The sequence below is a fragment of the Parasteatoda tepidariorum genome, chromosome 5 (assembly GCF_982258835.1).
Source record: "Parasteatoda tepidariorum strain Cologne lab strain chromosome 5, Ptep-v5.0, whole genome shotgun sequence".
Classification (NCBI taxonomy): Eukaryota; Metazoa; Arthropoda; class Arachnida; order Araneae; family Theridiidae; genus Parasteatoda; species Parasteatoda tepidariorum.
The window spans coordinates 36,306,491-36,333,424 of record NC_141759.1 but is presented as its reverse complement, the minus strand read 5'-3'; the positions used below and the strand labels follow the sequence as shown (position 1 = coordinate 36,333,424).

Sequence of the window (26,934 nt, the reverse complement as noted above, 5' to 3'; positions counted from 1 at the left end):
CGACATTTCTAATAATTTCTGATAATTTTATTATGCTGGTATATTTAAAAGCTTTCTTCTCTGTTGAAAAAGTTATGAATCACACAATTTAATCATTTTTATTTTAAGCTTCGTTTAGTGTAGTAAGATGTCAAAAATGTTATAACTCTCTTATTCTATACATTTATAATACAACATCCTTATGAATGAATATAAATTTAAAAGGTTGCTTTAAAACATGGAATTTGAAGATATATTGAAACATGCTGGCGATTTTGGAATTTTTCAAAAGATCTTGCTAATCGGTTTTCTAGTACCAACATCAACTTTCGTACCATGGATCAACCTCAGTGCTATTTTCATATCTCACACACCAGAGCATTGGTGCTATGTGCCTGAAGTATCTTCATCTAACTTGACTATAGAACAGAAAAAGTACCTCATGAGACCCCCAAGTGATCCGTATTGTTCTAGATATGACGTGAATTTTAGCAGCTTACTTTATACGGAGAACTACACAGTAGATCCAAATTCTTCTTCGAAGAAATGTGACAAAGGTTGGTATTATGATACCAAAGATTTTGATCAAACAGCTGTTACGGAAGTAAGTATAAAATGTGTTTTTCATCTCTCCCTTTTTCTTTCTTTCAATGTGTCAGGAAGTAGCTTTTTCTCCGCTTGCATACCATGGAAAGTCTGCTTTTTAACACTAGGTATACGGTAGGCCTGGGCAATATACCGTAATACCGTCATTTACCGGTATTTCTTTGATACCGCGGTAATGATATTCGGAAGTATATTCTTCGGCAATACCGAGTTATTGAACTTCGGTATGCCTGCACCTCTCGGTACTCACCGCTAGCCAATATCTTCGGCCGACCGGCGGCGAGGAAGTGGCGGTATGGTATGGTATCTAGGAGGTATTGGTATGGCACGTGATTGATTTAGGGGTGAAGAACTCAAAGGCTTGCGCGTAATATTTACGGTACCTCCTCTCGGCAGCTAGAAATTTCTCCTACAATATATTGTGGTATCATTTGACTTTAAAGCGCATGCGTCATATCCGTGGTATTGGCGATATCGGATTTCAAACACCCGCGCGTTATATCAACCCTCCATGGTATACTTAGTTACTGATTTTGGTTTCATTTTGAGAATAGCGTGCTTCTGATTTTAAAAATATCCGAGATTGTCGGATCTCCTTGTGATGTTTATAATTGTGTTGATATTTATAATTGTTGATGTTTATAATTGTGTTGATGTTTATAACTGTTTTGATGTTTATAATTGTGTTGATGTTTATATTAGTAATTGATGTTTATATTAATAAAATTTTTCTGTTTAAAAATAATGATGCTTTATAATTAGTTGATTCCATGGGATAATTATGCTGCGAGCTAATATAGGATAAGTACCCCATTTTTTTTAAATGATGCTCTTTAAACACATTAATTTTTAATTGCAAAATAGTCTTAGCATTTATAATATACATAACAATTTAATTACCGCGGTATATCATAATATCGTGATATGAAGCTCACAATATACCACAATATCGAAATTCTGACATTGCCCAGCCCTAGTATACGGACGTTTCTTATATACCTATCTCGACGAACACGCGTCAATTTGACGCATGAACGAATACATATAACAGCACTTACAGAAATGCCAGTTTGCTCCGGACAGAAAATATATATTTTGAAGTGGTAGTTTATCAATTGTGATTCTTGGTTCAATAAATTTAATTTAGTAAATTTTCATTCACCACTATTTCTAAATACTTCGTAGGCTCATGCAATTTACCACTTTATATTTGCAAAATATACTTAGTAGTTATTTACCGTTTTTTAAAAAAATTATATTGGCGTGTCCGGAGCTGTTTGCATCTCTGCGCTTAGAAAGCAATGTAATTATATACAATAAGAAAAAAAAATGAAAGTATGAGAGATATATATTTATGAAATATTCCAGTATTTTATTTTTCAATACTCGAACTAAGCAACTGAAACCTTTATAATCTGACATCAATTGACATTCTGCGTTTGTTCTTTCTATTATTGTTTATCGGCAAAAGTTGTTTATCGCTTGTTTCATTTGAGATAACGATAACGAATCAAAGTATTGTCGGTATATTCCTATTTGTTATTGATGTGACGTTTGCATGTTTACTAAAAATTTTGCCTAAATTCTGATCGCACCAAATTGACTCATATCCGTAGAGATAGGTATACCACAATGAGAATTTTAATATTACAACGCTTTTGAAGAAAATAGACTTCAATACCTCGATCAATCGATAAAAGTCATTACAAGAGATAAAATAAAAATGCAAACGGGTTTTGGAATTTTCCTTATAAAATTCGAAATGCGTCAAAATGACGCGTCCGGTAAACCTAGTGTTAACGATGCTTGCTAATAACACCGATTTGCAACAAGTTTTTATTTTCAATTCGCAAATATTGCAAGAATTAAATAACACTGGGATCCGAATTTTGATTGTTTTTATTTCGGTTTCGAGAAAATTTTGAATGAATCCTGACGACTTGGAAAAAAATAAATGTGTGGTAACTAAGATTTTTAAAGACTACTGAAAAATGCTTAAATTTATTTTTCATTTGTGAATCACGAAAATATTCCCGATTTATTTTTTGAACCCAAAAATATTTTCTTTAAATTAAATATTTATTAATAGCTTCAAACATCTAAATATATCTGACTTTTGCTACCACTTTAAAACATTTTCCAGACCGTGGAAACCCTGTTAGATATACTCGAGTCGCCAATTTCAAATCTGCAATCGGTTTCTCCTTACAAGGTTCAATTTTAATGCAACTCAACCATATATTTCTAACCGACATCTTTTAAAATTCACCAGAGAGAATACTAAGAAACTCCACTTCTCAGCTGTGTACGGAGTGGTAGATATCTTCCCACCGATTCAAGTTCTTTGATATTTTGACATCACTGATTTCAAATCTGCTATCTGTTTTCTGTAGATATAGTTTTATACGATTTAATAATATATTGTGAACCAGAATTTTTTTAAATCTCACTCGAGTGAATGCTAAGTGTCTACACTTCTCAGCTACGTAGGGAGTGGTAGGAAGAAGAAGATAATGCGTTCCAGTTCATAAAGCAATTCCTGAAAGTCATATGCTTTTTAACTTAAGTGTTATTTTCAGAGGAGCTTACAAGTGTATATGCATGTACAGGGCTGCCATCTTTCTACGCTTTTTAGGAATTTTTTTTTATATGTGTTAGCTAAGTTTTTCTTTTAATGTATTGTTTTTATTTTGCAAATTTGATTTAAAGTTATTTTCTACACCACTACATGTAGATAATTCGAAAGATTACATGACACCCCATTTGTACTAGCTCTCTCGTAGTGAAGATTTCAAAATGTGGGCAGTATTACCTAAAGTTCTGAAAGCTTTAGTTTTAAATTGTCGACCACGTAGTAGTTGGTAGACCTGTGTATACATATTAACCTATACGTTCTTTATAAACTTGTACACTCAGACGAAAAAGAAAGAACTAAAAATACCATTTTGAAAAATATCTATAGCTTTCGGAACAAAGCTAACTTAACAGATTCGGAACTAAATAGATTTGAAAGATTATATAAATGCAATAAAAAATTGTACCCCAGTATTATTAATCACTGCCACTCTGTTGCATGACTTGGCAAGAATTCGATATCAAAACCTAATTTTTTGTTTCCACTAGAAAAGTTTCCCCTTAAAGTAAAGCAAGTTATCCTGTTTGATGAAAATCTTGTATGTTTTAATTTATTTTCAGTTATTTAGCTTTTCATTGGTCACAACTTTTAAATATTTTTATGCTCACGTTTAATCCCTAAAATTTTGATTTAATACTGTGTTTCTTAACCCTTTTGCACTCAAGTGTCTTTCAGAAGGTTTAAAAAAAACCTGATGTAACCACTCTGAAATGCCGGTCGTCTTAGTTCGATTGCCTGAGGGATAAGCTTTAAGTCACTTAGAAAAAGCATCAACTATTATGCGAAAATAATGTTCGAAAAACGGTCCGGTAAAATTTATGCGCATTCGGTCCAAGGAGACGAGGGATACTCCCAGTAATGCACTTTAAATCGATTTCGATTTAGTTAATTTTTCACGCAATCAGCACAATTTCGCGCCAATATTATCAATATTGTTCCAGTACACACAATGAATTTCATTTTAATCACTACCAAGTGTCCTGCATAAAGTTGTAAAATTTGTCTTAGAAATTTCCTTGGAACACAAACCCTTGAACCATGAAGTATACAATCTCCTCCTACAGCGTATTTCTCAATATTATCTTTCTTCCCCATAAAATCACAACCCTTTTTTTAGAGTCTAAAATTGGTTTTAACTCCTTGTCAGTTGAAATAGCTTTTGCCAAATCATTATGAGTTAAGCAATGTCTCTATTTGGGTTAGTTCGAAAAGAGTTGCTTCATATCTGGCTTCTAATTTTTCAGATTTACCTGGACATTTAACTCTGCTAACATATTTTGACATAGAAATCAAGAAAGAATAAAATGGCTGCTGACGGAAGCAGCGTAACCAACCATGCATGTAAAGTTCACAGAAGACGTTCCTTTTGACTTCTTATTTTGAATGTTACATTGCTTCTGATGCGCATAGCATGCGAACTTAGTTCATCTGATGCTCTGCTAAATCTGAGTATGCTGTTGCTCACCCTGTAAGTTGCTTTTCTTGTAAAGCGTACGGAATCGAACTGAGCAGTTCCCCGCCTTAGTTACGTATTCGGAGAGCTGGACATCTTCTTTCTATATTCTTTGGCACGACGGTTACCGATCCCTAGAAAATGCCAGAAACTCATATACTGTCGTTTGCTGAAAGAATTGATGGGCCAAATTGGATTTTATAGCGAGGAAACGCTTCCATCATTCACATTGAAAAATCTTCACTGGTATGATTTTACGATAATACATTGCAAGTCACGTGATGGCCGGTCTTTTGTCGTGACCCGACTAAACGTGAAGGGTTATCTTTTTAATATGTCTGTATTTACAATTTTTTTTTTTAAATTAATATAATAACTGCTCACTCATACTCATATGTGGTGGTTATCTTAGCATCAGCCCCGCGAGCGGCTCTAACTAATTCACCTGAGTGGGAATAAATAATAAATCGCCGATGCATTTCAGTAACATTTACCGAGAGAAAATTAAAATTAAGTAGCGAGATTAAACAAATAAATTTAAGAGAGAGAAGAGGTTTTGTGGCCTCCCCTGGAGGTATTACCCCCGACCTTCTCAGGTGTACAGTAGCCACATAGCCTCAGAGAAATAGGAATACATGATAATAAATGCGCAAAAATATATACAAATATTTACAACTATTTATAAAATTTACTGGGCAAAACTCCATCGGATAGGAAGAAGGTGTTGCCGGGCTATATTTTAAGTTATCTTTGATGAATAATAACTGCTAACATCTGCTGATTGACCGTAGCAATTCATTTTTATGTTTGAAGTGGTAATAAATCTTATAAATTTCTTTTCATTCTTAGATTGATTTAATTTAATTTAATTTGATTTTGACTGCCACTAAATTCAAGTAAATCAATTATGCATATCCATTCAAGTTACGGATGACTAGATTGCAAAAGCAATTTTAAAAAGAAATGCCTCCTGAGAAACAGTAAATACTGGCTGGTCTTCTTAATAGATACGTAGTAGCAATGTTCATTTGTATAAAATTATAATGATATTATTATATTTAATTTCAGTGGAATTTAGTTTGCGAGAATGACTATTACAAGAGCATGGTAGTAAGTTTTGTGTTCGTGGGAGTCATTATTGGTACACCATTTTATGGTTTTCTCTCTGACAGGTATGTGAAAATATTTTCAGAACTAATGTAGATTTATCTGTCTTAGTAACCCAATTGCGCTTAACAAAACTATTAACACGTTCAGCGCCACGCCAGCCATCGGTGGCTGACGCTGGACTTTCCATTTAGGCTGCGTCAGCCACCGTGGCTGACGCTGAAATTACATTTAGGCAGCGTCAACCACCGTTGGCTGACACTGAAATTAAATTTAGGCCGCGTCTACCACCGTTGGCTGACACTGAAATTACATTTAGGCAGCGTCAACCACCGGTGGCTTCAGATATGTCATGCTAAACCTTTTATAAACTAGCAAAATTTGACTATATTTGAAAATTTAGTTTGTAGTTATTTACCGTGTGACCAGACGAGCAAGCCATATAAAATTAGCGTGGCATTCAACGTGTTAACAAACTTATAAAATTGCATTTCCTCTTTACATGAACAGAAAAAACTTAATTAACAGCTGCGTTTCATTATTAGGATTTATTTTGCTGAAACAAGCTCGTTCTGTATCTCGAATTAGCAATATAAATATTTAATTTTCTTTAAATCTGTAGTCACATCACATTTTTACCAAACAAGTAATAAACGTAAGAATTTTCTATTTGGTATAAACGAATATCTATTATATCTTTATTATATAGGTGTTTTATATACAGAGAGCACTTCGTGTGGCTGAGCATTTATGGGTAAAAATAATTTGATCGGGGACATAATTTAGTTTTCATTTTTGCAAACATTTTTAGTTAATATTTTCTTTTTTAAACTTTTTTGATTTAAAAAAAAAACAATGAAGTTTCATCTATAAGACTAAATCTCACGTTTCATTTTGTAAATTTCTTGTACGTGACACATAATTTGAATTAAATTAGTGCAATTTCTTTAGACTTGGAACTTATAACCCATTTTCTGAAAATAAATATTCTTATTTTCCTTATTATATTAAATATGGAGATAGAATCAAATACTTTAAATCGGATGTTCCAACTGATTAGCATGTGTAAAGGTAGGTTCTCGAACTAACTGAGTCATAGTACGTAAAAATCCATTCTTTAAATCTAAGTTTCAGGGTATTAGCTATTTTTTTGTACAATGTTTATTACGTCAGCCGAAGGAAATTTAATGCTTGTAAGTGATATCCCTTGCGGGTCAGCCAATCTTGTTCGACGCATATGCATGACGTCGACACATCATACTCAACCTTGTGATTAGTTTAAAATCTTCATCATATTTAATGGTTTTATAATTCATATAATACTTTCAGAAACTATTAGATTAATTAATAGTCGCCTATTTCTATCCTATGCAAATGACGTTGTATATGAATTCTTCAACAACAGGAATCTAAAACGATTTTTAAATTAAGTTTCAGCTTGACACTTATTAGTGACATAAATTACATATTATAGCTTTAGATGCCATGCCTCCAAAGAACCTTGGATAAGTTAATAACTTTTCCTAGCAAATATTTGTTCGCCATAAACATTTTTGATCACAATAATGTCAATATTTACGAAATAGTAATAAAAATGACGCTTAAAAAATTTGTCATAAATATTATGTTTTTTTTTTTTTTTTTTTTTTTTAATTTTTTTGTATATCTTACTTCATCTTGCTTCATATCTTACATCATCTTTTTTTATTAAATGGAATTATGATTAAAAGGTAAAAACTATAAAATTTAATTAGGTTATTTTAATAATCTTTATTAAATCCAAAGAACTATGAAATTGATTAGAAATATCATTTTAACCACCTCCTTATGCCAGGTTTTTTTTCCTATAAATAAAAAATCAAATTTTTTATTTTATTTTTAAGTATGAGTGAATAAAACTAGACATAAAATATAACCATTTTCAGCTTTATATGCCCAGCCAACTACAACTTAGGTCAAAAATTTGGCAACCACTAGTTATGTAAAATTAGTTTAGCAATTGGTATTTGTTAAGCAATATTATTTTTAATTAAGTTATTACTTACAGATGTAGTGCTTCCAACTAATACAGTTTTTCCAGAATGTTTTATAGAGTGATGAACAATTAAAATCTAGAGCTTTCCGAATACTTGGTAATTTTGCCAGCATATTTAAAGACTCAAATCGAGAGAGATCGACCATAATGAGTTTAAGATTAAATTTTGAACCATTTACGTATAGTGGAGTGAAAAATAACTTTTAATTCAAATTTACAAAACAAAGAATAATGCATTTTAGTATAAAGTTAGCTACCACTCGAAAAACATTTCCCATAGAGTGTTAAAAATTAGTAGCCATGTAACTGGTTGTAAATATTTTATAACCGTCGTTGAACAGCCGACCCAATTCTATGGGTTTACGACTACTAATGTTCAACTTCGTAGCCTTGTAATTTTGAACCCAATCCAGAAGACAAGGGAACTCCTGGATCGAGTATTGGGAGAAATTCGCCTTCGTGGAGGACAATTTGATGGAACTAACCATCACCTCCCATATCAAAAAGTCTCCACACGGTCTTTTATAAGTAGTCCGCGCAGACTGCTTCAAAAGTGAACCAGTTGTGCGCATGAACCCAAAACCTTTTATAAAAGTAATTGAGAGATATTTATCATGTATATTTGAGAATTGAATCTGTAGTGGTTGATAAGTGAATAAGGCAAACCAATAATATTCATAAATAAAATAAATTTTTAGTCATATATTTGCTACCACTTTCTTATTTTAACTAAATTTTGTATTAAATGACTCGTTCGGAAAGTGGATATCCTTGTCATACGTGCAATTACTTTAAAAATTTTGATTTTGAGCTCATCAAAGACAACATAAAATATAGCCCGGCAACAGCCTTTTTCCTATCCGACGGAGTTTTGTCCCGTAAATTTTGTAAATAGCTGTAAATACTTGTAAATAATTTTGTGCATTTATTATGTATTTCTCCTTTTCCCTGGGGCTATGTGGCTACTGTGCACCTGAGAAGGGAGGCGAGGCAGTCTGCCACAAAACCTCTTCTCTCTCTCAAACTTGTTTGTTCAATCTCACTACTTCATTTTAATTTTCTCTCAGTAAAAGATACTGAACCCCAACTTTCACCTTTCAGTTGCGCTTCGGCGATTTATTATTTATTTCCACTCTGATGAATTAGTTGGAGCCCCTAGCTGGGCTGATGCTAAGATAACCAACACATATGAGTATGAGTATGAGTGGATATCCTTCACAGTGGTCTGATTGGACTACCTATAAAAAAACCGTGTGGAGGCTTTCAGTTATAGGAGGCGTTGAACTAACCCACATGGAGAGGAAGACAACGAAAACCTCCCACTGTTAGCCTGACGGCAAGGGGACTCTAATTCATTATCTGTCTACCACTGAGGATATTTCACGTCAGCACTGTGTTCGGCGCAAGTCGGATGCGGAATTCGTATCGACTGGGATTCGAACCCGGTTCGCCTCATTGGAAGGTGAACGCTCTATCCCCTGAGCCATCGATTCTAGTGATAGTTAGCGTAGGGTCAGGAAGGGAGGTGAACACTGTTATTTTCTCTTGTACGTTATGCGTCCGCTCATTTGATAATTTCTCCTCGAGTTAATTTGTAATTATAACCACAGAGTTTGTAAATTCGATTATTCATAAGATCACAAGTTTGTGACTAATTCTTGACAGTAGGTAAAATTTTAATTATTCCATCTACATTCTGACAAATAAAGGTTTTAAACTAATTTTAGGTAATAAGCTAAATGAATTTGTTTTTATGAATCATGCTCAATCCCAAATTTATTTTATCATAATATTACTATAGGAAAAATGGCAAAATAAAGAGCCAAAAAAACTTCGTAAACTACCAATTCATGCACTATAATTTTTTTTCCGAAAAAAAAATGAGATAAAATAAATTACACTGACGATTTGTACTGAGCTCAAGTTTTCCTGAGAATTTTTTTTATTGCAATGCATACTAACTCGACGATAACCAATACCTCTTAAAAAAATAGAAGGCCTCAATGCATTCCAAGATTAATATTGTAATTCTATAAAATGAATTCAAAATTGTTTGTATTAAAGCTAGAAAAATCATCTCTTTTCATTTTGGTCCGTCTGAAACTTTGCTTGTGTAAAAATGACGTTTCTAAAGGCTTTTAGCAAGATCTCTTAAATTGCGCGAACATTTTCGCCATGTAAAATTTTTTAAGGCATTTGCTGTTTAAAAGAAATATTGTTTACATAGAGTTAGTATAATAGTGTTTGCCATAATTTTGTTCAACCCCCGTAAGTATATAAACCAAATCAACAGGAATATTGTTTTTTTTAATATTATTAGAAAATGTGACTTGAAATTGCTTCGTAATAAATCTTTTAAAATTATACATAAAGGCTTGAATATTTACTTACTGCAATTAATTTATTGCTTGAATTAGTAATTAACGCTTGAATTAAAATGCATTCCAAAAATTGTGTAATAAAAGCATTGCTTTTAATAAAATTATAAATTACGTGAATAATATTATATTGAATTGCTTATGTATTTAGGTGTGGCAGAAAGCCAACTTTTATTGGTCTAGCTCTTCTATTAGCTTTAGCAGAAACAGGATCAGCTGTCTGCACCAACTTCACATTATTCTTAATTTTACGAGTCGTCATAGGAAGTACAGTGTACATTTACAGCCTTGGATATATTATAGGTAAGATTTAATGTCCAGTTTGAAGAGAAATATCAAATGTGTGGAGAGTGCATAATTATCAGCCAAATTTAGCATGATGATTATGTGTTTAATCTTTTTTGTTTTAAATTGTAATGCATGTACTAAAATTAAAAAGGCGCAAAATGAGTAGGAATTTATTATTGATCACAAAACAAATTTAACCCATGAGAAGGAGTGTTTTATAGGGAAATATGTATTTATGTACCTATCGGCAACTTTTCTTTCTTTTTAATGTTTAAATTTTGGATTCAGCAGTATGCAGCGTTTTTGCACATCATTAGCACAGGGGTGAAAGCGAGACGGAAAAGAGGAAAGGCTGGTAGTAAAACCATTTCAGTTATTATAGCTAGTTTTGGGGAGGAGTTTACTTATTATTTTTTTAAATTTTTCAGCAATATCTTCTTTATCTTGGAAAAGAAGCAGTTTTATATATATGCCAGAACTATAAAAGAAATCTTGATAGTTACAGATATTTCATTTTTTTCGAAAAAAATGCTGGAATAAAATGTTTTACGTACCAGGTTTTTCTCTTTTCCGTCTTGCTATATAAGGGCTTTCACCCATGCCTAATTATAGATATATAACAAGAAAATTGTCTAGAACCTAAAATAGCTATAAATGGTGAGGCGAAATACCGTTCTCATACCTGCCAACTTTTAATCCTTTCCATTATAATTTTTCCCAGTGGTATTAACCTGGAATTAAAACTTCAATTTTAAGCAAACAAATACGTTGTATTTGAGAAAACTTAAATTGACAGCCATGATAGTAACGCATATTGATATATGTGTTTAATTTTTGTAAGAATAGTGGTGATCAAAATCATCTAAAAATAAATTTATAAAAGAAAAAATAGTATATATTTACTACCACTTTAAATATGAAAATGAAGTCATCCGGAAGAGCTGGCAGGTATGCGTCAGGGTTGCCAGACGTAGTATTTTTAATACTACACTAGTATTTTTTCACCAAAAAAAGGGGTATGGTATTTTTCGTAGTATTTTTTTAAAATGTGGTACTTTCAGTTTTTTTTAATTTTATTTATTTATTTTATTTCCTAAAACAAAGAAAAGTGCCACTCTAGTTTTGAAGTAAAAAACAATTTCTGAAATAATCCAACAGTTTATTTTCTATTAGTCACTGTATCTAGTGATGATTGTGAAAAATAAAAGTTCGTTTATGCTAGTAGACTATAATATAAATTGTTTCTTATGCACGTTGATTAAGTATATTTTACTTTTCTTTTCTATGTAGGATGTGAGACAAAATATGAGATTTTATATTTTCATTTAGGTTCAATTTTATACAACTTTGAAATAAATCGTTTATGATACACAAGAGACATTATTATGATACACACAACTCTTTGTTTATTCTTCAAAAGACAAAGTTGCTGATAAAAATATTAATTACTACACGTATATCTGAAGTATAATTGCACAAAAGGATAATAATTGTTTTAAGATAATTGTTAAAGGATAATTGTTTTTCAATTATAATATTATTTTATCCTCAACTAAAATAAATTTAAATATAATTCTAAAAAACTTTAGCCAGACGATATAAATAATGTTAATTATAATAATAATAGTCGTCTGTCTCAGTTTTCGTCTGCATAAGCTTTCAAATAAGTCCTGTAGATAGCGCTTAAGACATGTAGTATTTTGTAATATTTTTTCGGATGAAGTCGTAGTATTTTTTATTTTCAGAGTCTGGCAACCCTGGTATGCGTTCTGTCCATTTTATTAATTTTCTGATATTTTTATGCCCAACAAGCTGAATGAAGTTTTCTGATTGTTAACTTTGTCATATAGCTGCGAAAAATTCATATCCTTGCTGACATTAGTGAGGAATTCAGCTGAAGTTTCGCAATTACGATGGCTCAATTAAGGCAATCAGAAGCCTGTATTTTTGTAAACATATCACATTTTTCGATATTTTAAAAAAAAGGCTTTTGATTGACCAAATTTATCCACCGTAATTACGAAAATTTAAAATTTAGCTGAATTCCCACCAGAAAGCCATGGATTTACGAAATATGGATTGGGTACATATGATAGATTAATAAAGCAGTAAACATAAAATTGACGGATTTACACTGTATTGATATATTGTTTAAAAAATAGTTCATTAAAGAAGGAAACGTAAAATATGCCCTTTATTCGATTTGGGGTTCCCCTCTGATGTGGTGGCCCGGGGCAACTGCCCCGTATGCCCTTGCCTTAGTCAGGCTCTGAGCATTGTAGTAAGTTTTCAAATATTAAAAAATTAGATAGAGCTGTCAGAGGCTAGAGCGTTTGCCTCCCAATGAAGTGACCCAGTTTCGAATCCTAGCAATGGTTGGTTGATGCAAATTCTGACGTAAAATGTCTTTATTGCTAACTTACAATATTCTCAATGCTAAATGGATCACGGGTTAAAATCCCGTTACCCTTGAGCTAACCATGAGATATTTTTGTAGTTTTCCTCTCCATGTGACACAAATGCGAGCTAGTTACATCAAAAAGTTTCCGCGATGGCTAGCATTGTCCCAAGACGTGATCCAGGAGTTCCCCTGTCTTCTGGGTCTAGTTTAAAAAGTACAAGATTAGGGAGATGAACATTGATATTCGTAAACTCAGTTGGCTGTTTAACACGGATAATAAAAAATTAAATAAAATATAGAAAAACATAAACAAAAATATTCACAGAGTTAAGTTTTACTCGGTGAAATATTACTGGTTGATAACTGGTGTTTAACTCCGCTACTAACATGGGTCAAACATGATTAAAATTTCCACATCTGAAAGTGGCCTAGAATTACTGTTATTCACAATATTTCACACTTGACTTCGTCACTTCTAGGCAGTATATGTATGATCAACTTGTTATTCAATTTGCAACCTTAAGAATTTAAACCAATTATTTATGAATTAATAAAATTGCTAATATTTTTTTAATGATAATTATACAAATAATATATTATTTGTACTTTTTCTATTGCGAAGCTTTGGAATTAGTGAGGTCAGATTTAAAAACTAGGATAAATGGAATAGCAGTAAATTGCTGGACTCTAGGTTTGTGCCTGTTACCCTTAGCTGCCTATCTCACCAGGAGTTGGATCAAACTAACAGTCGTAATAGCAACTATAGCAGCTTCCTTCGTTCTGTATTGGTTGTAAGTTCTAAATATGTCATTTTTTTCGTTTTCTGTTTAGATACCGATTTACAATCACGAGAAAAACTCCCGCGAGAACCGTTACAAGGAAAATATAAAAAAAATGGCAGTAAAACTACTTCGTTTTTTGAATGCTTCCCTCAGAAACAAGCTACAATAAATTGCTTTTGCAACCAACACCTCCTATGACTGAAAGCTTCCACACGGTTTTTTATAGGTAGTCCGATCAGACCACTATGAAGGATATCCACTTACCGAAGGAGTCATTTAATACAGAATATAGTTAAAATAAGAAAGTGGTTGCAAATATATGACTAAAAATTTATTTTATTTAAGAATATTATTGATTTGTCTTATTCACTTGTCAACCACTACAGATTCAATTCTCAAATATATAACATAAATTTCGCTCAATTACTTTAAAAGGTTTTGGGTTCATGCACACAACTGGTTCACTTTTTCAACAGTTTGCGCGGACTACTTATAAAAGATCGTGTGGAGGCTTCTTGATGTAGGATTTAATGGTACAACTCTCTGGGAGAGTTTTTCTCGTGTTGTCCATACAATTGAGTCTAGAAGAGAAACTGTTGCTGTAAAATGCAATCAATAAATTCTTATTTCAGGGTTCCCGCGGTCCTTGAAAAATTTAAGAAGTGGTAGCAAATTTAGGGTGGAGCTACAATATACTTATTTATTTTAATATACTTTTTTATCGTAAAGTGCTGAAATTTTCGTGCATATATATATTTTTTAGAAAAAAACTTTTAGTGGTGGCTACACAGAAATAAAAATGTCAAAATTTCTTTTATTTTTATTACCACTTTTTAAAATTCTCAAGGACCGTGGGAACCCTGTATTTATACCCATACCTGCCAACTTTCACGCATTTGGCGTAAAATTTTATTTCTATCTTTAATGTGGTAATAAAATGTATGCTTTTTACATATTCCTTGCATTTATAAACTTAATTTATAATCTTTTTGACCACCACTATTGTTATAATAATTAAGCATATATAATAATAAGTGATACTGTTTATGAAATCAGCATAAGCTTTTTCAAAATACAGTGAATGTTATGTTTTTGCCTAAAATTGTAATTCAAATTTCATTTTACTGCCGCTGGGGAAAATCTTCCTCTGAAGAATTAAAAGTTGGCAGGTATGTTTATACCACATCGATAAAATTGTAAATTCGCCTTTTTGTTAATATCTAGCCAAAGGAGTGTAAGTCGTGAATCGTATTTTCTTCTACAGTTTCCTATTATTTTTCAGGTGGTTTTGATGATTCTTCAATATATTAAAAAAAAACATGTTAATTGTACTTAGTGTTGAGATGAGAGAATGCAAATATAGCCTAGTGTTAAAAATGTTGTCAAATTCAGAATAAAAATTAATAATTTTATAGATTTCACTTCTCTTCTACTTTGTGAAATCTTTAGTATTTCTACAAGATAAGACATTATTCAGTAATACTACTATTTTATTTTTCATTTTTCTTTCTCACTCTACAAGGCTTTTCTAGTTGCGGAATAGAAAATTATGCAAAGCACGTTAGAGATGAAAAATTAGTATTTATTTTCAAAAGTGATTCTTATTTAATTTTGTTTCAAATCAAGTACGAAACTTTGTAATAGCCTATTCACACAAATATAGTAATTACTACTACTAAAACTTCATTTCATAAAAAATTGTATCATTTTTACATTTTCTGTTGAAGCATTCTCCCTGAGTCTCCAAGCTGGTTGATTTTGCAAGAGAGGTATGAGGATGCAGCGAAAATCATTGCACAAATAAGTAGATGGAATCATAAAAAAATTTCATTCGAACAAATTTTGGAAAACGTCCAGGTATGCTTCATGAGTTATTATAACTTATCCCAGTAATCATGAAATGAATCTGTAGATTTCAGGCAGATATAGAATAGTTGATTTTTTTTCTCCGTTACTGCGTTGTGGTCCAGTCTCGGTGTAGTCAAACATTTAATAACGTTTTCTTGCAAATAATCTACTATTATGGAGTTTGCAACAATAAAAATAGACTAAATTTGACTGCCATGTCAAATTTCTGTCATTACATGAAATAACGCTGTCATATTATATGGGAGTTTGCTATAGTAAATATAAGCTAAACTTCAATGATATGTCAAGTTTAGCCTGTTTTTAGTCAGCACCATCTATGCTATATCTGAAAATGACACAAAAAGTCAACATGAAGTAAAAACACAGTATTGTGGAAACAAAAAACGTTGTTTTTTAACTTTTTATATCTCACTACAATATACAGAAACGTTAATAAAAAAATAGAATGTTACTTTTTTATTTATTCAAATTAGTTTTGAAAATAATTAGGATCTTAAAGGAATAAAAAGAACTATGAGACTTCGCCCCCTGCTCGCTGGCTCTCGCCAACCCCCGGAACTGCTTTCGCAGTTCATTTCGGATTGCTTCGCAATCCGATGCTCGCTTTGCTCGCTCATTGGATATGTTCTTAACGTCTAGCTTTTGTATACTTTTTTGAACACTGAAGTTCCGAAAACTTTTCACTGTTGAAAATTCTAAACCTGTGCATTTCAATATTAATTTGAAATTGCAAACAGTTCACATATTTTTCTTAATAACACTATTCTAAATTTCAGTTGTTGAGAGAAGTAACTGTTGTAAGTTTTGTTTTAAAATCTTTCACACCGGAGGGCTAAAACCATGTGTTGTAAAACAATATGAAATAGTACTGAACGCCGGATGTAAAGCTTCGATGAAGATAGTTTTGTGAGAATTTTTTTGATAATTCGGTGAGAATTCACCCGATCAGACATATGATGCTCACTACGTGCTCTTGCGCGCCGAAGCCTATCAATTAAAACGTATTAGCGTTTTATGTAATATAGATTAGCCATATGATGCTCACTACGTGGTCTTGCGCGCCGAAGCCCATCAATTAAAAATGAAAACTGTTGCCAACGCGAGAAAATAAATATCATCGGTTTCATTGATACATACGTACGTATTAGCGTTTTATATAATACTAGGAGGATCCGCCCCCTGCTCGCTAACGCTCGCCAACCCCTGAGAATTGCTACGCAATCCTATGTGGTTCACGCCGTGAACCATGGCTCGCTGCGCTCGCTCGCCAATGAACACAATGTTCTAGCACAAAGACATAATATATTATCATCAAAGACATAGTATTTTATCATCAAAGACATAGTATTGTACTTATGTAGAAGAATTCTACCAATGTTCTTATTGGCTTTTAAAAAGTATATTAGCTATTTAGATTGTACATGGTGAAAAAATCAAAACATTAGCTAAATAAGAAACATATTTGCAAAATAAATTATCAAATATTGCTTCACTAATATTCTGCATTTTAAAGCGTGAAAATTCAATGCATAAATAAACGCGAAATATAAAAAAATTCAATGCATTCAATACAAACACTTAAACGTTTTTTAGACGTTTAGGTAGCTCCCAGTTGAACAGCGGCCTTTTAAAGCATTCTCACTTCAATTAATTAATTAATTCCTAATTAAGTTTAAATTAAATATTGTCATGTTTTTAGTGCATGAATCTGAATTGAACAACCTGATAATGCTCACTCTGGTTATTGTTATCTGGTTGCTCATTACGTGCTCTTGTGCGCCGAATCCAATCAATTAAAAATGAAAACTGTTGCCAGCGCGAGAAAAGAAATATCATCGGTTTTATTGATACATACATACGTACGTACGTATTAGAGTTTTATATAAGATAGATTGCTTTCTCAGTTAACTTCAATGTAAATTATTACAGGGGTGCCAACTACTATGTTTTTTGCAAAACAGTTTTTTCACTGGGAGAAAATTAATAACAAAAAGCTCTCAGATTTTTGTGTTATTGATAATTTTCTCGTCACGAGGGAGCTATAAACATAGCGAAGTTTTATATGATTTTTTGAATCATTTACATGCAGTGGTGTGTAAAATAACTTTGAATTAGATTTACAAAGCTAAGAAATGTACATTAAAACATAAATCAAGTTTGTAAAGTAGAAATCATACACTAAAACTTTATTTTTGAAATCGCTAAAAAAAATTGTTTCCGTAATGCGCAACAAATTGGACACTGAGAAAAAACTTCTTAAATTGGACATGCGTCTATGGCACATAACACCTTTGCTCTAGCTTCTTTTTATAAAAACAGTCTTTTTTTTACAAAAGAGAAGGAAAAAAATTGGATTTTACTTTCAGAAACAAGAAAGTTCTGTTAACCATAGTAATTTGATATACTTGAACCTCAAGTCGAAATGCAATGCTTTTGTATTAAATCTACTACCAACTTGTATCGGACAGTGGGTAAATAATTTTGAGTGATAGTCTTTTAACACGTTCACGCCGGGAAAAGTGAAAATACTGGTACGGGAAAAGAGAAAATACTGGTAGAAGAACTATTTCACTATTAGATAATAGTCGGGAGGAGTTAATCTATTCTCAACAATAACAATTCAATGTAAGGAAATTTATCACGGCGAAGAAGCAATTCAATATGAAAATTGCATCCGTTAAAAAAAATTGGTATGGATTTTTATTATGCCCGGAAAAAACTAAAAAATGAAATTTATTGTTACCAGTTTTTACTCTGGTGCGCTGCCAAGATGAGACAATCAAGCGTGACCCACCGGTGGGTCACCCCGGTGTGAACGTGTTAATTCGAAAAGATGTTAGGTACAAAGATTATTTTTTTTCCTTCTAAACTAAGCATATTTGATTGAGATAAAACGCTTAATACCATTTCAGCGTTCCCACGGTCCTTGAGAATTTTAAAAAGCGGTTATAAAAATAAAACAAATTTTGATACTTTAATTTCAGTGTACCCACCAGTAAAAATTCTTTTCTGAAAAAAATATATGTGCATGAAAATTCCATACCTGCCAACTTTTAATCCTTTCGAGGATGATTTTCCCTAGTGGTAGTAAAATGGCATTTAAATTACAATTTTAGACAAAACAAACGCTGTATTTCGAATAAGCTTATGCGGATTACCACAACTTGACTTGATAGGAATTGGAGCGAAGTACCTGCCCGCGGAGCGGGCATCTCACTTCTTCATCTGGTCTTTATGATAGTAGTTGTGTCTATTGGCATGGGTTGTGAAGTGGTTAGAGTGGTGGCAATGTAGCCTCTGTAAGAAACTTACAGTCATATCTGAAAATGGATTACCACAATAGTATTACATATTATTATATATGCTTAATTTTTTTAAAAAAAGTGGTGGTCAAGAAGATTATAAATTAAGTTTATAAATATAAGGAATATATAGAATGCATACATTTTACTACCACTTTAAATAAAGAAATTAAATTTTACGCCAAATGCGTAAAAGTTGGCAGGCATGAAATTCCAGCACTTAACGATAAGAAGGTATATTAAAGAAATATATTGAAGCAAACCCTAAATTTGCTACCTTTTTTTAATTTTTTCAAGGACCGCGGGAACCCTGTATTTTATTCTTTCAATATTTAAAACTTTTTACATTATACCTGATGTTCTGTTAAATTCTTCTCAGCTTTTTTTTTTTGTTGTAGTTTTTAGGAAAGCAGATGAAAGAGAAGAATTTAGAAAAAATTTCTCCTATGGATTTCTTAATCTATCCAAATTTGCGGTCTAGATTTTTTCTCTGTGTTGTTGTGTGGTAAGAATTTTTTTATTTAAAATGATAAAGAATTTGTATATTTCTAACAGTAGTTTTTTTTTGGATTTCTCTAAATGTTAAATCAATTCCCGTACTCCATGTTTATTATTGTTTGCAGCCCCTCTGCCTGCTTACTTCAATGCTCAACTCAGATATGCCAACTTGCTCTGACTAACAATTATATATTTTAAAGTGGTAGTTTATCAATTGTGATTCTTGGTTTAATAAATTCAATTTAGTAGATTTTAAACCACCGCTATTTCTAATTAATTCGTAGGTTTATATAATTCACCACTCTATAATACTTATGTTATGCTATGCTCTTTAAAGAGCAAGCAAAAAAAAGTCAAATATTTGCAAAATTTACTTTTTAGTTATTTACCGTTTTTTTTTTTAATTATTTCGGCATGTCCGAAACACTTGGTATAGCTCGTTCACCAGGAGTTGGCACTTAGCTCCGCCTTCATCACGTGGTATGCGACGATACTATTTCGCTATTTTTGGGAGAAGGTTGTGAGCAATCCTGAACAATGTTGCTATTTGGCGATCGTTTGGCAAAAATATTTATTTCGCAAACTTCATCTGCATTTTTTTAACAATAAATATTTCATAAATTTGATGATATTTTGAGCCATTTTTTATGATATTTCTTTCTTTTAAGTGAATAGTTCGTCCTTTATGAGACATTTCGCTGGGAGAACAGCAGTTTTTAAATTTAAACTATATTTAATTAGCAGATGATATAATATAATAGCAGATGATAAAGCAAAGTAAGTGACTGAAAAAGAATTCACTTTTTGTGTTGGCGCAAATTAAGGGTTGTCTCAATTTCAACAACGGAGATGTTTCTCTTCTAACTCCCGCGCTGAAATGAACTCTGCGTCCGAGGAGGAGGAGCCAAGTCTCAACTCCTGGTGAACGAACTATATCTCTGTCAACCAAAATACTGCAAACATTCCACCTTCGCGACCCAGTAATATTAAAACACTAGGATTTTTATTAGTGTTTAATAACACTTACTTATTTTTATTAGTTTTTAACTTAGTATTACAGGATTTGCAGTTCAATTAGCCTTTTATTAAAATTAATTAGCTAAGTTTTATTATTACTGCAGGAATAATAGTTAAATTAGCTTTCGACAAAAATAATGAACTGATTTTATAATATTGCAGAATTGATAGTTCAATTAGATTTTAATAAAATTATCTTACTGAGTTTCATTAATGTTGCAGGATTGGTAGTTCAATTAGCTACTACGGATTGCAAGACAACGTTGACAATTTGAGTGGAAATGAATTTCTTAATTTCTTCTTTCTTTCACTTGTTGAAATTCCAGCCCATTTTACTATTTGGTGGCTTTTAGGAAATGTTGGTAGGAAAAAAAGCATACAAATAGGATTTATAGTTTGTGCCGTGTCCTGCCTTGGACCAGTATTTTCTTCTTCTGGTAAGTAGATATTTACAATCGATTTCTCATTGGAAAACTCTCCTTTTCATCAATTTGACTGCGAGATGAATGCTCTAATCATTTACCCTTACACAAATTTATTGTATTTTTGAAGTTGTTTTGAGATGTTAAGATTGATTCGAGGTTTATTAGAATTTGACTTCTAAAGAAATCATAAGAAATCAACTCTTAAAGTTGAATGAAATTGTTTATTCACACTTGAAGTGTCTTTGAGGTCAATAGAAAGGTTGTTGCATAGAGAAGTTGTTTTTTAGGGGAACATTCTATAGTATTATATTTCATTCTATTATATTTCATTTATTAGAATATTCATTTTTATATATTTTTAAAATGTTTCTTTTCTATCACAAGGATATATAAGTTATGATAAAGAATAAAATTTGCCGAATTTTATTGTAGAATCTACTCAATTCAATATCTTGTCCACCTTAATTGCAAAAGCTGGTTCAAGCGCAGTTTTCATGGCCCAATACCAGCATACTCCAGAACTTTTTCCCACTTCACATCGTGGGATTGGTATGGGACTCACGAGTACAGTTGGGATTGGTTCATCTCTTTTGGCACCATTCATTGTGAGACTGGTATGTATTGTTCTTTATTCTTCTAGGGTTGCCAAAACTTTTATTTAACCCCAACCTTGTTTTTAACCGCTTGTGCTGGTAGGACGTGTCACACAAAGCAAAGTTCATTTGCGGACGAATCTATTAGTATTTTAATTCCCTATTTAATATCCTAGAAATTTAATATCGTAAGATTTTCTCTATCACAACAAATTCGAAAAGGATGCAGAACGAATAAATTGTTCGTTTATTTATCTCTGTCACTATAAATATTGTGAAGAGCTCGAACTTTCGAGTTGACACCCCTAATTTAACATAATTTTTTTAACTTTAAAAACACAAATTTGAATTAAATTGGTAAGGAATGATTGAAAAATACGGATACTCTTATTTCTAACTACTTGTTTACATTAGCTTTATAACATTTTCGTTGTAAGGTAATACAATTTTTTTATTCTATTTTATTTATCTAATTTTTTTCTAGGATAAATATGGCCACTTTACACCTTATTTGATCTTTTCTATGATATCTGGAATTTCCTGTTTTTGTGTTGGTTTTCTACCTGAGACTTTGAACAAAAATTTGCCACAAACAGTTCATGATATTGAGAATTATGTCTTACACACCAACTGTTTTCGACGAGGGTAAGAATACTTAGCTTTTGTCCAATAGAATAGATTTTATAAATTATACAGTATTAAGTTTCAATACTAACTAAAACTGATACTAACATAAACAAATATTTGTTATAATTTTTTTAATTATCAGACATTAACAAAAAATCAGTGGCATCCCTGTTAAAGTAGTGGTCTGCATCAGCAGAGTTTGACGAAAACTTTGTAAAAGTTGTAGCAAAACATTGGCTCTCATTTAAGCTCTTAGATTTATAAATACATTTTAACAAGTTTTTAACCTTGTTCCACATACACGAAGGCATAGACACGCAACAACGAAAGATACCGAGAAATGCAGATACTTTAGGCATTAGGCTATCCTGCTTAAATTAAAGCTCATTTCACTTAATAGTGATATTCATTTGCAATGCCTACCTTCCCACGGTAATGAAATGACCGATATTCTCTCTAAGGAGGGTTGCAGGATTACAACAACTCCCTCGTCCACACTTACTTTTTGGAGTTAAACTCTCTGAAAAAGTCAAAAATCTCAGAGGAGCGGAAAACACTCCCAACCCACAATTGCTGCAAGGGATCAAAACCGGGTTCGACCCTTGACCTCCCGTGAGACAGACGTACCCGGACTGTTCTATGAAGGCTTGCTAGCGGTCACATCAAGTGCCTCACTTTCAAAGAGGGCAGGAAAACCTTCGTAACCTGCACCAAGTGCCAAATTCATCAGGCTTCTCCTGAGCACCTCTTGGATTGCATGGGACTCTCTAAGGAGGATCTCTTTGGCAATCCTCTCCTAGTCTTCGACTTCCTTTCAGTCAATGAGCTCGTGGATCTCGTCTGACTCCGTCAGACAGTGAGGATAAGCAACAACAACAACATGCATTAGGCCCGAGTAATGCAGATACTTCAGGCACTAGGCACCTGAGTCAAGAACGAGTAGGACAAAAAGGCAAGTAAAGGAGAAAAAGTTTAACTGAGCAAAAAGTCTAAAGCCACAAGGGAGCAGCACCATTCAATCACAGATGTATAGCAAATACCAGGCAGACCAAAACATTTCTAAACAAGACAGAATGAAAAAATCTATGCACATACAAATATAGAATGTTACATATTTATAACATTTTCCAGACATTCACAAAATGTCAAAAGAAGTCAGGACTAGACAGCAACGGTAGAAGAACTAGCAGAGACACCCTGAAATTTCTAAGAATGCATAAAACAGTGAATGACTTTGTATTCTTTAGTTTCTACTTTCTTCAGCCCAATTTCCAACTTATCTTCTGGAATTGCTACTTCAAAGTGTTTTTGTACCAACTTAAAAGGCCCAATTGCTGATAATCGTGACTGGATTTTTGACTTTCTCTCTTAGCTCATCATTTTCCAATTTTTTTTCCAACTGGAGCTGCTTCACTAAATTCTTTTTCCACTTTATAAAAAAACCAGTTGTAGGTTTCTCAATTTTGGTTTCCAACAAACGTAATGATGTTACCTCATTGAAAATTTCGTTTGCTTCAAAAATATACAAATGTGTTACAAGTGCATTAAAAATAAGCTTCCATTTTCAAGACTTGAGTGTAAAGAAAAAAATATAATCTAATATATATAATTCTCTTACGTGGCTCCCAAATTTTGGCTGTATTTCTTTTCCGCCGGTGGCAACGTTTGCATTGTTTTGTTTACGTTACTATTTCTCTTACACGGCGAATCGACCAATGATTGCCGCTAAAAATGTCATATGCCATATCTAGCTGAGGTGGCTCAACATATAGCACTTTTAAAAACGGAAACTGAAATAACCAGAGAACATCAGCTGCGGCAATCTCATACTATTAAGCTAGGCAGAAGTGAGTAATCTTTGTCGATATATCTCTATTTTGTCGAAAGCGCTTTTTTTCACGAATTTATATATTACGAATTTATTTGACGATTTTTGATTTATATTACGAATTATACTATAGCACATTTCTAATAGGTTTAACGAATTACATGTCATTTATTTGAACTCAAATTTATTTTAATGACTTAGAATTTACTAAAAAGATGTAATTATTTTTTTAAAAAAAGTTTTTATATGGATTTGAATGATTGTTTTGAATTCTTAGAATTTTGTGCATTTACAATGTACCTAAGTTAGTAGCGAGCGAAGCAAACCATATAAAATTGCGTAGCAATTTTTGGGGGTTGGCGAGCGTTAGCGAGCAGGGGGCGCAGCCCACTTGTTTGAAGTAAAAACGTAAAGTTGCCTACAAAAAATGAAAAAAATAAAGGTGAGAAACAGAACTAGTAATGCATTCTACTAGAACTAGTAATAGAAAGTAAATGCATTCACGTGCGTTGGGGAGAGGTAGGGAAGAACTAAAGGTCGTTAACAAGGTTTGTCGTTAACAGTGTCGTAAGCCAGTTTTCAATCAGGTTATATCTTACCACTTCGGTCTCTTGAGATTATATATTTAAGTATTATGAGGAATTAATTACAGAGATGCCAACTGCTCCGCACACGCCGAAATAATTAAAAAAAAATCAGTACATACAGAGATGCCAACTGCTCCGGACACACCAAAATAATTTTTTAAAAAAAACGGAAGATAACTACAAAGTAAATTTTGCAAATATTTCACTATTTCTGCTTGCTTTTTTAAAAGAAATAGCATGACAAATGTATTAAAAAGTGGGAAATTATATAAGCCGACGAATTATTTAGAAATAGTGGTGGATAAAAATCCATTAAGTTGAATTTGTTAAACCAAGAATCAAAATTGATAAACTACCACGCTAAAATATTTATTTGCTGTCCGGAGCAAGTTGGCATCCAAATCCTCGTTTTGAATCGTACTTGTGCCCTTTCAAAATCTTCTTTTCTTTCAACTTCTTTTTTCTTAACTAGAATTGGGTTGCCAGTTTTTTAACTTTTCCGTCTTAACTTCAGCCTTGCTTCTCTTTCAGAAGTTTCAAGTCAAAATTTAAAACCGTGGCTCGTTGTATTTTTACTTTCTGCTCCTTTAGTTCAAGTTAAACATACTGTCTGTATTAACCAATACACCACAATGAGATGTGTGTTTATATTTATAATGTAGTAAATAGATTAATATGAGAGCAATCTCGGTAGCCCCTTGGACGTGATCGCCCCATCGCATTTAGTTGAACTCTAAAATAGACTTTTTTCATGGTTCTTCATAAATATAACTTAAAACGATTTTGGGAGGATGAAAACTGTATGTTGCTCAGTAGACAAGAAAAATATATGATAGTTTGTCTGAAATTTAGAAGTATATACATTAAAAAAATTCCTCCTACACAGAGCTCAAAAAACCGCCCGTTCTCGGCGGTCAAAAATTCCCCGCGGTCAACAAATTTCTCGAATCCAACGTCCGCGCGGATGGCCATTTTCCCGTTAATGTTCGTGACACATTTTCAATTTTTGTTATCTTTCAAGAGTTAAGCGCCTCACTTCTAAAATGACCCTCTAATCTAGAAATAGAGCAACATAGTGATCATGGTGGAATCTATGTTTTCTCTGTCTGGGAGTATTGCAGTGGTTGAAAGAGGTTTTTCAGCAATTAACTTACAAAAAAACACATTACGTACTAGTCTTAAGCAAGAAGCGTTAAACGCAATTATGAACATCTACCTAAATGGAAAACCTCTTTCAGATTTCTGTGCAGAAACCTCTGTTAATCATTGGCTTGAGTATGAAACTGGCAAACGTCCTATTTGATTCATTTAGAAAACGCAGTACCCTCGTATAAATTGACATTCCAGTTAACTTGACCTTTGTCATTTAAACTATTTCATAAAAGAAATACTAGGTTTTACTATTAGTAACCTAGTATTTCTTCTACTGTATAATGTAATCCTAGTAACTACTAATTCATTGAGCAATTTATATAAATGTTAGTAATAAATAAGAGAAAATTATATTTTTATTTACTTAGAAGCTACTGGTTAGTTTCAAAGGAGGATGGGTATATTGTTGGACTAGCCGTCCTCGGGGACAGGTAAAATTTCTGAGTTTTTTTGAGTCCTGCTCCTACAATTTTAAATCAATTTTCCACCTATTCCTCATTGAAATAACTATCTAAAAGTGTCTTTAAGTATGTTTATATTATTGTCGAAATTAATTTCACAATATACATATAAGTTTTTCCATTCTAATGAAAAGGCTTGAAATAATCTTTTTTTCCTCTCTTTCAGTTTAAACATGAGAGAAGAATATGAACTTAACGAAAAAACTTCATCTAATCCTCAATCCGGAGAAACTGCTTCGACAGCTTCAAACAATGTTTTTATCATCAGTTATGACAGTACAATGAATTGAGCAAGAATTACATTTACATGATCTTGGGATGCTTTGATCAAAAAGTATTTTCTGAATCTGTTCATAAACATTCATTTAACATTTCAGAATAAACTTAAAATTCACAAAAACATTGTAGTCTCTGTAAACTAAGGAAAAAACACATCTTTCAAAACTGTATATATACAGGGTTCCCACGGTCCTTGAGAATTTTAAAAAGTGGTAATAAAAATAAAAGAAATTTTGACATTTTTATTTCTGTGTAGCCACCACTAAAAGATGTTTTCTAAAAAATATATATATTCACGAAAATCTCAGCACTTTACGATGAAAAAGCATATTAAAACAAAAAAATATATTGTAGCTCCACCCTAAATTTACTACCACTTTTTAAATTTTTCAAGGACCGCGGGAACCCTGATATATATAACTGTATATAACTATAAATATATATAACTGTATATATATATATATATATATATATATATATATATATATATATATATATATATATATATATATATATATATGTATATATATATATATATATATATATATATGTATATATATATATATATATAACTCACTTGTTTAGCTTTATCTTCTGCTGTTATATCTTTCATAATTACGTAAGTTGTTAAA

General features: G+C 32.2%; 1 protein-coding gene across 1 annotated transcript; it reads left to right on the top strand.

Moving 5' to 3' along the window:
* Window positions 1-26,692, top strand: LOC107452434 (organic cation transporter protein-like). Its single transcript, XM_016068910.4, has 10 exons — window positions 1-583; window positions 5,742-5,845; window positions 10,345-10,496; window positions 13,505-13,673; window positions 15,392-15,521; window positions 19,234-19,340; window positions 20,573-20,787; window positions 21,208-21,389; window positions 21,853-22,013; window positions 26,190-26,692. The coding sequence occupies exons 1-10, from the start codon at window positions 218-220 to the stop codon at window positions 26,311-26,313; spliced, it is 1,710 nt and encodes a 569-aa protein (XP_015924396.3). The 5' UTR covers window positions 1-217; the 3' UTR covers window positions 26,314-26,692.
* Window positions 26,693-26,934: the final 242 nt, after the last annotated feature.

Excerpts from the sequence above, each read along its gene's own strand:
- LOC107452434 (XM_016068910.4), top strand. The coding sequence starts at position 218 with ATGGAATTTGAAGATATATTGAAACATGCTGGCGATTTTGGAATTTTT. Across the intron at positions 15,522-19,233 it reads AAATTTTGGAAAACGTCCAG|TTTTTAGGAAAGCAGATGAA; the intron begins GTATGCTTCATG and ends TTTTTGTTGTAG. Across the intron at positions 22,014-26,189 it reads ACCAACTGTTTTCGACGAGG|TTTAAACATGAGAGAAGAAT; the intron begins GTAAGAATACTT and ends CCTCTCTTTCAG.